General features: G+C 29.8%; 4 protein-coding genes across 5 annotated transcripts; all 4 read right to left on the bottom strand.

Annotated features, from left to right (window-relative positions):
* Window positions 1–1,598: 1,598 nt before the first annotated feature.
* LOC123291562 lies at window positions 1,599–2,857 on the bottom strand. The gene is made up of 2 exons (XM_044871899.1): window positions 2,718–2,857; window positions 1,599–1,903 (listed from the first exon to the last, which is right to left on the bottom strand). The coding sequence occupies exons 1-2, from the start codon at window positions 2,855–2,857 to the stop codon at window positions 1,720–1,722; spliced, it is 324 nt and encodes a 107-aa protein (XP_044727834.1). The 3' UTR covers window positions 1,599–1,719.
* Window positions 2,718–5,566, bottom strand: LOC123296990. Of its 2 annotated transcripts, none has more exons than XM_044878735.1 (3): window positions 5,440–5,566; window positions 3,892–4,141; window positions 2,718–3,178 (listed from the first exon to the last, which is right to left on the bottom strand). In XM_044878735.1, the coding sequence occupies exons 1-3, from the start codon at window positions 5,469–5,471 to the stop codon at window positions 2,858–2,860; spliced, it is 603 nt and encodes a 200-aa protein (XP_044734670.1). In that variant the 5' UTR covers window positions 5,472–5,566; the 3' UTR covers window positions 2,718–2,857. The 2 variants fall into 2 exon arrangements, with proteins under 2 accessions (XP_044734670.1, XP_044734679.1); XM_044878744.1 differs by lacking the exon at window positions 5,440–5,566 and adding an exon at window positions 4,702–4,756.
* Window positions 5,567–6,679: 1,113 nt separating this feature from the next.
* LOC123291559 (gastrula zinc finger protein XlCGF67.1-like) lies at window positions 6,680–7,747 on the bottom strand. The gene is made up of 2 exons (XM_044871885.1): window positions 7,625–7,747; window positions 6,680–7,477 (listed from the first exon to the last, which is right to left on the bottom strand). Exons 1-2 carry the CDS (start codon window positions 7,745–7,747, stop codon window positions 6,869–6,871), a joined length of 732 nt encoding a protein of 243 aa, XP_044727820.1. The 3' UTR covers window positions 6,680–6,868.
* A 2,562-nt stretch (window positions 7,748–10,309) lies between these two features.
* Window positions 10,310–11,634, bottom strand: LOC123291548 (oocyte zinc finger protein XlCOF6-like; the record flags this gene model as incomplete). Its single annotated transcript, XM_044871872.1, has 2 exons — window positions 10,310–10,318; window positions 10,489–11,634. Coding segments are annotated over 2 exons (1,155 nt in total), but the record flags the coding sequence as incomplete, so codon positions are not given.
* Window positions 11,635–15,062: the final 3,428 nt, after the last annotated feature.

Below are 15,062 nucleotides of genomic sequence, written 5' to 3'. Positions count from 1 at the left end.
TAAAAAAATCTTGCACACACTGTAATATGAAATTAATACGAATGTCAAGTTGGTACTACTGATACTGTTTATATCATGGTACAATTATTGGGATCTGACATATGGGCGGGGCTAAAAAAACATGGCTGACATAAAGTGACAAATTTTAATAATAACGTAGCAATACATATTCTTTATGCAATTTTTCAAGAAGAGAATGATTAATATTAATGAAATTTGTTGTTGGGGGTAAACAAAACCGAGTAATCGTAATTTTACTGAATATGAAAGACTTTTGAAAGCAAGTCATGTGATTAAATGTCGAAAAATCAAATCGAAGGTGATGAGAATGTGCTCAGTTTAACGTCATACTATTTACAAACAATAGTATTTAAATAAATTGAATTGATTTTTTCTGATTTTTAATTGTCTTTTACCTATCCTTCTCTTCTTTCCGTCTGTCCTACCCTTTTCTTTCTTATTCCTTTATCAAATTTCATGATTTTCCCTTTATTTTCAAGCTTATTTGGTTTAGGATTGGTGAAAATATACTCACAATCTTAAAATGTACTGCTTAGGAAAAAACAGACAAATAATTTGAACGAAAAAATATCCATAAATTTAAATAATAAGTTTATTAGGCAAACATGTTAGTTGTTATAGATGCTCTCCTAATACGCCAGACATATATGTAATTACTATTTTAAAATTTTAAATACATGTTCTCCTAATATTAATTTAAAAACTTTTGACTTTTTTGTCCACTTTTCTACCATATTTATTGTTTGTTATTTTTAACTACGGGAGCGGAATTCCTCACGGATCGAGCTGCTATAAATTATTTATAAGTTGTACGAAAGAGGTAAGTATGGAAAATTATCGATTATTATCGCGATTTACCACTGATTGACTCATCACGAAATCTCCGAAACTATTTGCCCGATTAACTTCAAATTTTTCATGCTTACCTCTTTCGTGACATAGACGTCCGCTAAGAACGAATTTTACAGAATTCCCATCCCAAAGGATTTTCAAATTTTTTGTTCCCACAATTATTCAACAGATGGCGTTACAGTAAAACGGGGAGTTTTATACCAAAAATATTTGGATTTTTGACTAAAAATTATTATTTTTAGTTTTTTTTTTTGAAGTTATACTTCTTTTGGCGCGTTTGTATGAGAGTGAATTTGTGAGCTGCGCGCGCACGAACGACATGATGAAGTTAGCCACAGAATTGAAATAATAAAAAAATATATTTTCAACACTGAATATAGTTACAGTACTGAGTGTTCATACTATACACTACATAGTACTTATATCCCTGAGCCAGTTCAAGTCGATGGTTGTGAAATATAGTATTCATATGAATAATTAATTTTGAATGAAAGAAGTATAACTTCTAACGCGTGTACATAAGTACACACACTCTTTTTTTTATTTCAACATGTTATGTACTTACTAATATTCAGAGGAAAAGCGACGGGAACAAATTTTTAAAATTATAGGCTTTTAAGAATGATGTACGAGCACCAAGGAAATTTTAAATAAAAAGCTTGATTTTTTTTAAATATGAAGTTGGACTGTTTAATTCAATTCTGAAAATTTTAGGGGAAGGGGGTTTAACAGAGATTTTTATAAAGATTAACTTATTTTCGTTAATTAAAAAGTTTTTCCATATGTAGCCAAAATTCCAAGTATATCAAAAATTCACTCTTTATCGTGTAAGAATGCTTGAGTCGATTAATCAAAGTGAAATATGAGTTGCGAAAGCCAAGATTCTTGAGTATGCTTCATAAATATTGAAGCGAATTCCCAGTCAAAATTGAAAGTGCTATTTTTCGTAGGTGTTATATTCTTGATTCCATCTAATCCTAAACCAAATGGATATGAATCTGATCTTTTGAAATAATACGTTCCTTTTTCTCTGAAAGATAAATTCCAGATTATTAATGAATAATTTATACTAAGATGATTGACGAGTTAATAATAACCCCAAGCCGAAGTTGGTCGCTAACAGCTACAGCTAAATATTTATATTTACAATAGAATAGGATTGAATTTAAAATAGGATTTCATTGATACAAAATCATTGAAGTTAAATAAACAAAATCATTACTTCTATAGAAGAGATTGATTTTAGTTGAAAGTCATGCATTTTATTTTGAGGGAAAATAAAATTGTACTTAGATGGAATATATAATCGTGTAAAGAAGCGAATAAACGAATTAAAAGAACAAATCTTAACGTTTGCTTTAAATATATTATTTGTTTACTACGAACACATATCTGTCATATTTAGTCTATATGTGATTGGCTCAACTACATGAAGATTGTCGAAATAAATGGACTTTAGACACTATAATCAATAATAATCCATCCATAGGTCGCTTTTTCAAGTGCGGCTCGAAGAAATCTAATTTTATTTTAAATAAACCTAATAAATCTGCTCATGTGATTGTGCCAATCACATCACTATTTTGTTATAATATTTATAAGTGGTAGAACCAATCAAAAAAAGATTGTTTAAAACTATGTTGCATTTCAAAACAACAATATTTGAAATTTGTTAGACATTATATTAGTTTCATACAAAAAAATCATGTGGTTGTGTCAACTTCACCACTCAACCCCGTACGATAGTTGTATCACATTCGTGGCCCCATTCGCCATATTTGATTTCGCGATGAGGTTGAGACCACCTCATATCGGTTGATATTAAGAATTATTTTTCAGAATACCTTAAATCTGGAGTAATCTCCTTAATATCACTATAATCGCATTCAATTTCATTACATCGAACGCCATAAAATAATCCTTGACCTTGATTTTTAAATATACTCTTCCAAACAGGCCCAACGAATAAATGACTGCAACTCATTTAAGACTCAAGTTCTTCACATCCCGGTTGATAGCGTATTCCACCATTTACTATCAACTCTAAATCGGCATTCCAATTAATATTTCCACTGTTAGTGGAATCACTTCGTAGAGCTATAGTGAATTGAGCAAGACCACGTCGAAAATCTGTAAGTCCAGTTCCTGGATCGAATCCAATTAATAGTTTTACAGGTGTTACCATATTTTCAATTACGGACGCAACTATATGGGCTCCGGCTGATTGGCCCGCAAATTCTAAATTTTCCGCCGGTAAACCCAGCGAAACAAGTTTATCGATTCCAGGTCCAAACACTTTACCAATCTGCGAATAATATAATTAATAATTGTAGAATTTCTCAAGTTTTTCCTAGATTGAACAAAAAGGATCATGCAAAAAATAGCGAAGTTCGAAAAAATGATAAACTTTGAAAGACTTTATCTCGGAAACTATTGGGTCTACAGAGATAGTTATGGTCTTATATTGTAGCAAATTTAATCTACAATATTTAGGTACCATCAAAAACGAATCCTTTAGAGTTATAATCGCTAAAACCTGAAAAAATTTTCACGGATTTTCAATTTTTTACCCAAATTGCTATCAGAAAACAAAAAATACGTTGTTATAGAAGGAAACAAGCCAAGAAACAGAGCGTTTTTTGTTTACGGCTAATCAATGGCTAAGTTAACCAATACATCATCAAAAATTAAAAAATTTTACTTGCTGCTAAAATATCATGAACGAAGAAGTCTAGACAGATGAAGAAATTAAGCTCCGAAAAACTGCTCTATCATTTTATCAAGTTTTCTCGGCCCCCATGCATCCAAATCGGACTTACCAGAAGTCAATCGATAGGTTTTTTTAAGATCAAGAACTTTTCCATTTAATTTTGTAATAGCCGTAAACAAAAAGAGCTACGTTTCTTCTATAGCAAGGCATTTTTGTTTTCTGATAGCAATTTTGTCAAATTTAACATTGGACCTTAATTTTAATGGGAATTTCTCTTTTAGAAAAAAAAAAAATAAGTAGATACATACTAAATGGGGGCAAGTTGGTGCTAGCGGCTGAACCGAGCAATAATAATCATGAAATAAAATAATATAATTATAATTTTTTGAATTTAAATAGATTGTAGCCATCATTTTATAATAATCTACGATAGTGCTTGTATTCCATGATAGAATACCTCCAACACAAATTATTGTTTTTTTTGAATAATCAAAAAAATCGATTTTTAATATTTCTTCTGGCGTTGTTGCATTTATGATCACAACATCATCGGGCGTCCTTAAAACAAATAAATAATTTAAATTAGACATGCTAAATTTCATACAAAATTTTGGGGAATATAATTTATTTGCAGCTTTCAAAGGACGACACACAAAGCGACATAAAAAAAAAAGATCATTTATAAGTTTTATAACAAAACTGTTTCTTATTTTTTATTTTTTCATAATAATTTTAAAGTTACAGGAAATTTTAAAAGAACTTTTCGAAAGAGAAACGAAAACGCACGACAAAAAATATTCGTAAAGGTCGTGTAACGTCATAATGTTAATTAATAATTGTATACAGTGTATACTATTTGTTAGAAATAATAAATTCGCTCACTCGCTCGCTCTGCTCAGTGTGTGCAGTGTATTTATGTGCACTGTTGTGTAAACTTTGGAAAGCACCCTTATACAATAAGTGTGTATGGAATGATAACCTAAGATGGAGGATAAAGAGTGTTGTTAGTTTCTTAGTCATGAGATGACATATTATTTTCTTATACAATTTATTATTAATTAATCAAATGTTCTGTTCAATTTGAGAATACAAAGTTATGTTATAATTTATGTAATTACATGTGTTCATTAAATACAATATTAAATAAAGAACTTGCATCTTTATTTCACTAAAATTCTAATTACCATATTACTATTCAATTAACATTATTACGTCACAGCGATGTTTTACGACCATTTTTTTGTCGTGTGTTTTCGTTTCTCTTTTGAAAAGAACTTTGAAAACTGTCTGTAACTTTTAGGGTCTCGCTTGATTTGGCTGAAATTGTGATATGTTATAGTTCTCGACATTCTGATCAGAAGTTGCTATTGGCCAAAAGTGATCCTATGGATAATTTCTGAGATATACGGGGAAAGTAAGTGTGTGATATTGGCTATAGGCTTGAGTTACCGTTTCTGAGTTTCTGGTACGAGTACTCTGGGTTTTTGACAAGACTTTCACTGGCATAACAAGCCTTTTTTAGATTGACATAGATACGACCTTAACTTGACCCCAAAATAATTTCAAGGCATTAACTAACACCAGAGACTCAGAAACGGTAACTCAAGCACACAGCCAATATCACACACTTTCTCCCCGTATATCTCTGAAACTGTCCATAGGATCTACTTTGAGTCAATGACAACTTTTGATCAGAATATCGATATCTATAACATTTCACAATTTCAACCAAATCGACCGGGACCCAATTTACATTTAATTTGTGCGGGGTCCAATCTCATATTAACATTAAAAAACTTTTCAGATCAGGCTAAAAATACTGACTTCTATTTATCTCAAATTCGTTAAAAAATCACCTGAACACAAAGTATTTTAGATGCTTCGTCATTTCTTGCAGATCACCATATTGAAGTGTTTCATTGAGAGTATCAATATATTGACTGAAAGTCTTCAATTCTAAGCGCTGCAAGTCTGCACTATTCACACAAGTAAACCAACAAATCAGACTAAAATTAATTAGGATTAACATGTAAATCACTTTCATCGTTATTAAAGTTATCTACTTTTTGTAAATAAATACTTAAAATTTTATTCAAACTATTTTTTTAAAACTTAAAAATTTTAAAAATTAGTTATTTAGTGACCTAAAAAACATTATAAAATTATGAAACAATATTAGGCCTATAAAACGATAAAAAATAAAAAAAAAAATGTAATTATTGCCTCAATTTTTAAATGTCCTTGAAACGATGAAATATTGGGTGTACTCCCTAATATTCACCAGTGCACTGGCCAGTGCTGATGACGTCATAAACCGGCGCCATACTGGTGAATCGTTCCGAAATATATTGACCAGTGCGTGTAACCAATCAAAAAATAGTTTAAACAGCAAAAAAGTAGAAGTGTTTGATGGGTCAAACTCTTGACGGGTCTTTACTAGTCAATTTAGATTTTAAAAAGTAAGAGATAGAATATCACTTTTCAAAAGAAAATTCAGATTTAGTGGATCAAAATACGTTGATACAAAACACTCCTTGTTCGGTAGGACCTGTAATTGTATACAAAACATACTCAGCGCCTACACTATAAATAAATAAGCAATATGGCGCTGCCTGCTGGGTACCGTGCAAGAGAGTGAGAGAATGTCCCCATCCTACTCCTACCTACAAAAGAGCATACCTTGTCTAGTTCTACCAAGGTATGTACTGAGTTTATTTTAGTGTTTAATTCTTGTAAATCGTGTTGATTACCTTTAGGTCGTGTTTATTTGTAATTATTATTAACTTACACCAAACTAGTAAATAATAATTTTAAATGTGTTAATAATAAAATGAAAATGCTATTTTGTTTCAAATATTGCAATAAATTATTATTTTATTTAAAAAAAAACGTCATTTTATTTATTACAAGACAAAAAATGATAAACTGAATAGAAATAATTCAAATAATACATAATTCCCACCATTTTTTTTTTTTTTTAATAGTTCACTTTTCTTTACTAAATTTATCTGGTATGAGTTCGTTTATGGTGAATTAAAATGCTATTCTGAGTAAATTTTTTTTCACAAACTTCACAGGAAAATGGTTTTTGTCCAGTATGAGTCCGTTTATGTGTTTCTAATATAGATCGCTGAGTAAATGATTTATCACAAATTTCACAGGAAAATGGTTTTTCACCAGTATGAGTCCGTTTATGTATTTCTAATATAGATCGCCGAGTAAATGATTTATCACAAATTTCACAGGGAAAAAGATTTTCTCCAGTATGAGTCCGTTTATGGTGGTCTAAACCGTTTTTCCGAGCAAATGATTTATCACAAAGTTCACAGAAAAAAGTTTTTCTCCAGTATGTGCCCGTTTATGATAGTCTAAACCGTTTTGATGAGTAAATGATTTATTACAAATTTCACATGAAAATGGTTTTTCTCCAGTATGAGTCCGTTTATGTGTTTCTAATATAGATCGCCGAGTAAATGATTTATCACAAATTGCACACGAAAAAGGTTTTTCTCCAGTATGAGTCCGTTTATGTATTTCGAAATTCGATCGAAGAGTAAATGATTTATTACAAATTTCACATGAAAATGGTTTTTCTCCAGTATGAGTCCGTTTATGTGTTTCTAATATAGATCGCTGAGTAAATGATTTATCACAAATTTCACAGAAAAATGGTTTTTCTCCAGTATGAGTTCGTTTATGTCGAACTAAATTCGATCGTAGCGTAAATGATATATCACAAATTTCACAGGGAAAAAGATTTTCTCCAGTATGAGTCCGTTTATGGTAGTCTAAACCGTTTTTCCGAGCAAATGATTTATCACAAAGTTCACAAGAAAAAGCTTTTTTTCCAGTATGAGTTCTTTTATGGACAATTAAACTGCTTTGCTTAGTAAACTTTAAAAAGTCACATGAAATATTCTTGATTTCATTTTGAATTGATTCATGTTCTAAAACATTTCCATCAAACAATTCATCTTTTATAATAATTTCTGTATTTAATTCATGTTCAAGTTTTATTGTTTTATATTTTTCCAATGAAACCTCTTGATTTAAATCAATCCGTTCATGTTTTGTTGTAACATTTTCTTCTAATATTTCCCTCTTCTTAATTGCTTCATGGTCCTCCATTGAATCATATTCGTCTTGAATTGATTCATGTTCCATTGAATCATTTCCATCAAATAATTCATCTTTTATAATAATTTCTGTATTTAATTCATGTTCAAGTTTTATTGTTTTATATTTTTCCAAAGAAAACTTTTCATTTAAATCAATCCGTTCATGTTTTGTTGTAACATTTTCTTCTAATATTTCCCTCTTCTTAATTGCTTCATGGTCCTCCATTGAATCATATTCTTCTTTAATTGAATCATGTTCCATTGAATCACTTTCATCAAATATTTCGTTTTTAATAATAAGTTCAGTATGGAATTCTTTTTTTAATTGAATGTTTTCTTCATCGATTAAAAGACGATTATTTATATCATTGAATAAATTATTTTCCATTTTTTTATTCGATGCACTCAAATTATGACAGTCTATCAATGTTCAAGATAACATTTGAATCATAGACATATAATACTAAATAGCTCGATTCATATCACGGATCTAGTAATTATAGTAGGGATGTAGTATAAAGTTCTACTTTAGACGAGGGAGGTGTATCACTCAGGGGGGAAGCAATGTGCCTACTTTTGATTGGCTGCGGGTCTCATTTGCGGGAAATTCAAATAGAACGATAATATTTCGTGTGTTTTAGATTTTAATATTTCTATATCCATGGTTTTAGATTGCCTCAAGCAATGTGCCTGCTGTTGATTGGCTGCGGCTATTCGCACTCTCAATTGCGGGCAAATTTAAATGGGTAGCGAATTCTGCGTGTGTTGTAGATTGGTCCGAGCAAAAAATCTTTCATTAATATTAATCATTATCTTCTTGAAAAATTGCACAAAGAATATGTATTGCTATGTTAATTTTAAAATTTGTCACTTTATGTCAGCCATGTTTTTTTAGCTCCGCCCATATGTCAGATCCCAATAGGTGGTGAATATTATTATCAATTGTTCAAAAAAAATACTTTGGAAATGGCAATCAAATGAAAATACATTATTTTTTTTTAAATTAAATCTTTATTCTCGTTTTATTAAAACATTAAAAAATATATAATTTAAATTTATTTATTAAATACTCTCAAAATTAATCCTGATAACAAAAATAGGATATACTTTTCTATGATAAAAAGTTAGTTTAGGTCGTTCTGTCATCTGGATGAAAAAAATAAATTCTTTAGCAGCGTCAAATCGTAAAAACCCAAACATTATTTAGCTTTTTACGACTTGACGCTGCTTCTTTTTCACCCAGATGGCAGCACGGCCTAAACTGACCGCATGACCTAATTTGACGCTAAAACTCATTTTCAAGCGTCATCATGAAAAGATATCTTTTTATCAGGGCTACCAACTTAGGGGGTTTTAAAGTCGAAGGGGGTTTTTTTAGGGGTGTTATATTTTTAGGGGTATTTTTAGGGATTTTTTTTTTCAACTTCGAATATTCACTTTTATAGATTAAAAAATCAAACAAATAAAGATGAGATGTTATAAGCCCGGGACTAACTATATCTAGCTAATCACATTTATTTTTGATATAGCGAGTGCGAGTTAAATAAAACACAAATGTCATTATGGCGTTTACCGGTGTTTACCACGAACATTAACATATCTATGCGGAATGTCATTCATTATTGTTTATTAAAATGTCTAAAACTACAGATAAGAAAAAATATAAACAAAAATACTCTAAAGCTTGGGAAACAGATTCAGACTTGAAAGGTAAAGTTATTCTATTATATTTTTGTAATTTATAGAAAGGACTAGGATGTTCGCAGTTAGTTGAATGACCACTTAAATGTTTAACTTTGAATTCAAACAGAAAATACGTTATTTTTAACCTCCTGGTCCTGTTTATAATAAATAACGATAAAAAATATTAAATTTAAAACATTAAACTCAACATTTATAATCGTTTACCATAGAATTGCAGCCGTATTTGTTCTTCAATAAAGTTCCAAAAAGGTATTTTACAATAATGTTTTTTTTAGGGGAATTTCGCCGTAATTGTAGGGATTTTAGGGGTTTTTGGTTGGAGCTCTAGGGAGAAAAAATTTTGAGAGTTGGGAACACTGCTTTATATCTTGTACAATCATGAATTATATTTATTCATGAGCAGGCGCAGGCTTAAAGTTTTTAATATGGTAATTAGAATTTTAGTGAAATAAAGACGCAAGTTCTTTATTTAATATTGTATTTAATGAACACATGTAATTACATAAATTATAACATAACTTTGTATTCTCAAGTTGAACAGAACATTTGATTAATTAATAATAAATTGTATTAGAAAATAATCTGTCATCTCATGACTAAGAAACTAACAACACTCTTTATCCTCCATCTTAGGTTGTCATTCCACACACACTTATTGTATAAGGGTGCTTTCCAAAGTTTACACAACAGTGCACACAAATACACTGCGCACACTGAGAAGAGCGAGCAAGTGAGCGAATGAGGGTTGAGTTTATTATTTCTAACAATTTTCAAATATACAGGATTAAAATTGTAAAAATAATGCCGCTTATCACTTAAACCGTTTTTTTTACGAATGTGTCATAATCCTTAATATTAGATTATAAATTAATTCTTTTGAGGAAACTTTGTAAGCGTTGATCTCTTATGTTGACTTAAATTAAAATTAGATAATTCATTTTTAAGGGAACTTAATTAATTTGTTTTAATTCAAATTTCTACACCATATCCCAACATTTTCATTTTCAAGTGAAGCAATTTGAAAAAAACAAAAATAAATGTTTGAAATTAAATTTTTCTGGTATGAGTCCGTTTATGTCGAACTAAATTAGATCGAAAATTAAATGATTTATCACAAATTTCACAGGAAAAAGGTTTTTCTCTAGTATGAGTCCATTTGTGATAGTCTAAACCGCTTTGATGAGGGAATGACTTGTCACAAATTACACAGGAAAAAGGTTTTTCTCCAGTATGTGTCCGTTTGTGATAGTCTAAGCCGCTTTTATGATTAAATGATTTGTCACAAATTTCACAGGAAAAAGGTTTTTCCCCAGTATGAGTCCGATGATGTGTTTCTAAATTACCTCGAAGAGTAAAAGATTTATTACAAATTTCACAGGAAAAAGGTTTTTCCCCAGTATGTGTCCGTTTATGTTCAACTAAATTAGATCGAAGATTAAAGGATTTATCACAAATTTCACAGGAAAAAGGTTTTTCTCCAGTATGTGTCCGTATGTGATAGTCTAAACCGTTTTTTTGTCTAAATGATTTGTTACAAATTTCACAGAAAAAAGGTTTTTCTCCAGTATGTGTCCGTTTGTGATAGTCTAAACCGTTTTTTTGAGTAAATGATTTGTTACAAATGTCACAGGAAAAAGGTTTTTCTCCAGTATGAGTCCGTTTATGTATTTCGAAATTCGATCGAAGAGTAAATGATTTATCACAAATTTCACAGGAAAATGGTTTTTCTCCAGTATGTGTCCGTTTATGTGTTTCTAATATAGATCGCTGAGTAAATGATTTATTACAAACTTCACAGGAAAATGGTTTTTCTCCAGTATGAGTTCGTTTATGTCGAACTAAATTCGATCGAAGATTAAATGATTTATCACAAATTTCACAGGGAAAAAGATTTTCTCCAGTATGAGTTCGTTTATGGACAATTAAACTGCTTTGATTAGTAAATTTTTTATCACAAAGTTCACAGAAAAAAGGTTTTTCTCCAGTATGAGTCCGTTTATGTTGAACTAAATTAGATCGAAGATTAAAGGATTTATCACAAATTTCACAGGAAAAAGATTTTTCTCCAGTATGAGTCCGTTTATGTACAATTAAACTGCTTTGATTAGTAAACTTTTTATCACAAACGTCACATGAAATATTCTTGATTTCATTTTGAATTGATTCATGTTCTAAAACATTTCCATCAAATAATTCATCTTTTATAATAATTTCTGTATTTAATTCATGTTCAAGTTTTATTGTTTTATATTTTTCCGAAGATAACTTTTCATTTAAATCAATCCGTTCGTGTTTTGTTGTAACATTTTCTTCTAATATTTCCCTCTTCTTAATTGCTTCATGGTCCTCCATTGAATCATATTCTTCTTTAATTGAATCATGTTCCATTGAATCACTTTCATCAAATATTTCATTTTTAATAATAAATTCAGTATGCAATTCTTTTTTTAATTGAATGTTTTCTTCATCGATTAAAAGACGATTATTTATATCATTAAATAAATTATTTTCCATTTTATTATTCGATGCACTCAAATTATGACAGTCTATCAATGTTCAAGATAACATTTGAATCATAGACATATAATACTAAATAGCTCGATTCATATCACGGCACGGATCTAGTAATTATAGTAAGGATGTAGTATAAAGTCCTACTTTAGACGAGGGAGGTCTATCACTCAGGGGGGAAAGCAATGTGCCTACTTTTGATTGGCTGCGGCTCTCATTTACGGGAAATTGAAATAGAACGATAATATTTCGTGTGTTTTAGATTTTAATATTTCTATATCCATGGTTTTAGATTGCCTCAAGCAATATGCCTGCTGTTGATTGGAGTGCTATTCGCACTCTCAATTGCGGGCAAATTTAAATGGGTAGCGAATTCTGCGTGTGTTGTAGATTGGTCCGAGCAAAAAATCTTTCATTAATATTAATCATTCTCTTCTTGAAAAATTGCACAAAGAGTATGTATTGCTATGTTATTTTTAAAATTTGTCACTTTATGTCAGCCATGTTTTTTTGCCCCGCCCATATGTCAGATCCCAATAGGTGGTGAATATTATTATCAATTGTTCAAAAAAAAATACTTTGGAAATGGCAATAAAATGAAAATACATTATTTTTTTTAAAATTAAATCTTTATTCTCGTTTTATTAAAACATTAAAAAATATATAATTTAAATTTATTTATTAAATACTCTCAAAATTAATCCTGATATTAAAAATAGGATATACTTTTCTATGATAAAAAGTTAGTTTAAATCGTTCTGTCATCTGGATGAAAAAAATAAATTCTTTAGCAGCGTCAAATCGTAAAAAGCCAAACATTATATTCGCTCCGAGCGTGAATTTCGTTTCCATGACAACGATACACTACTTTAATTATAGAATTAATGGATGCATATATAATTGTGTGGATTGCATTGAAAACTTACATTTAAAATTTAATATTCTTGTTTCACAAATTTAAATAAATAATTACGATAATTAACATTTGAAAAATAATATTTGTACAATTTGATTTCTTATTTTCACAATTTTTAATGCATTAAGTTTAATTAATTAGTGTTTTTCAATCATTTTAATTTGACAGTTTCTATATCATTAACATGTAAATAATTGCAAATTAGTCATAACAGCCCACTTTATCTCCAAAATTTTTCACTTAAAGCGCTGGCATCGATTTTATTATCCCTACCATGACTACGCACACAACGAATAGCTTTTTACGACTTTACGCTGCTAAAGTTTTTTTTTTCTTCCAGATGGCAGCATGGCCTAAACTGACCGCGTGACCCAATTTGACGCTAAAACTCATTTTCAAGCGTCATAATGAAAAGATACCTTTATATCAGGGTTACCAACTTAGGGGGTATCCCCCTAAATTTAGGGGTCAAAAAAGTCGAAGGGGGTTTTTTAGGGGTGTTATATTTTTAGGGGTATTTTTAGGGATTTTTTTTTTCGACTTCGAATAGTCACTTTTTTAGATTAAAAAATCAAACAAATAAAGATGAGATGTTATAAGCCCGGGACTAACTATATCTAGCTAATCACATTTATTTTTGATATAGCGGCTTAGTGACATCTAGTAGTAGACTTGTTACTAAGAGTTGAATATAATAGTTGATTAAAACACAAATGTCATTATGGCGTTTACCGGTGTTTACCACGAACATTAACATATCTATGCGGAATGTCATTCATTATTGTTTATTAAAATGTCTAAAACTACAGATAAGAAAAAATATATACAAAAATACTCTAAAGCTTGGGAAACAGATTCAGACTTGAAAGGTAAAGTTATTCTATTATATTTTTGTAATTTATAGAAAGGGCTAGGATGTTCGCAGTTAGTTGAATGACCACTTAAATGTTTAACTTTGAATTCAAACAGAAAATACGTTATTTTTAACCTCCTGGTCCTGTTTATAATAAATAACGATAAAAAATATTAAATTTAAAACATTAAACTCAACATTTATAATCGTTTACCATAGAATTGCAGCCGTATTTGTTCTTCAATAAAGTTCCAAAAAGGTATTTTACAATAATGTTTTTTTTAGGGGAATTTCGCCGTAATGGTAGGGATTTTAGGGGTTTTTGGTTGGAGCTCTAGGGAGAAAAAATTTTGAGAGTTGGGAACACTGCTTTATTTCTTGTACAATCATGAATTATATTTATTCATGAGCAGGCGCAGGCTTAAAGTTTTTAATATGGTAATTATAATTTTAGTGAAATAAAGACGCAAGTTTTGTATTTAATATTGTATTTAATGAACACATGTAATTACATAAATTATAACATAACTTTGTATTCTCAAATTGAACAGAACATTTGATTAATTAATAATAAATTGTATCAGAAAATAATCTGTCATCTCATGACTAAGAAACTAACAACACTCTTTATCCTCCATCTTAGGTTGTCATTCCACACACACTTATTGTATAAGGGTGCTTTCCAAAGTTTACACAACAGTGCACACGAATACACTGCGCACACTGAGAAGAGCGAGCAAGTGAGCGAATGAGGGTTGAGTTTATTATTTCTAACAGTTTTAAAATATACAGTAGGGCGATTCACAAACATTCATATCTATCGTTTTCGTGGTAATTATCACAAAAAGCGGTACTTATCGTCAAATGCAATTCACAAACATTTTTTACCGACGGTGGCGGTGTGATACTTATCGTCTCTAGGCGTTAACTTAACAACAAATTTTATTCTCGTGGTAAGTATGTAACGTCTCTGTCGCTTGGGCAATGACAAGATTTTAATTAAACAAATGTCAAATTTGATTACAAAATAAATGTCATAATCATACTAATTGATTTTATTTATTTATATTTTATTTCTGTGCTGTGTGGTGTTCTTATTTGATAGTTAGATTTTAGGTAAGTAATTTTCTTTCGTTATATTCTATTCGTATTCTTAAAATGATATTGTTATTTCAGTAACAATGTATATTGTTATCTCAAAATTAACAAAAAAATTTCTTAAAGTTATTTCAAGCATTGTTTATAAAAAATGTTACTGATATTTGCAAGATGGTTTTTGCAGATGATATTTGCAGACTAATTGTTTTATTTAAAAAAGTTTTGATATTTAAAGTTTCTTTGATATAAATTTTTTGATCTTTATAGCAATGGCTTACA

The sequence above is a fragment of the Chrysoperla carnea genome, chromosome 1 (genome assembly GCF_905475395.1).
Source record: "Chrysoperla carnea chromosome 1, inChrCarn1.1, whole genome shotgun sequence".
Lineage (NCBI taxonomy): Eukaryota > Metazoa > Arthropoda > Insecta > Neuroptera > Chrysopidae > Chrysoperla > Chrysoperla carnea.
This window is presented reverse-complemented; position numbering and strand designations above follow the sequence as displayed.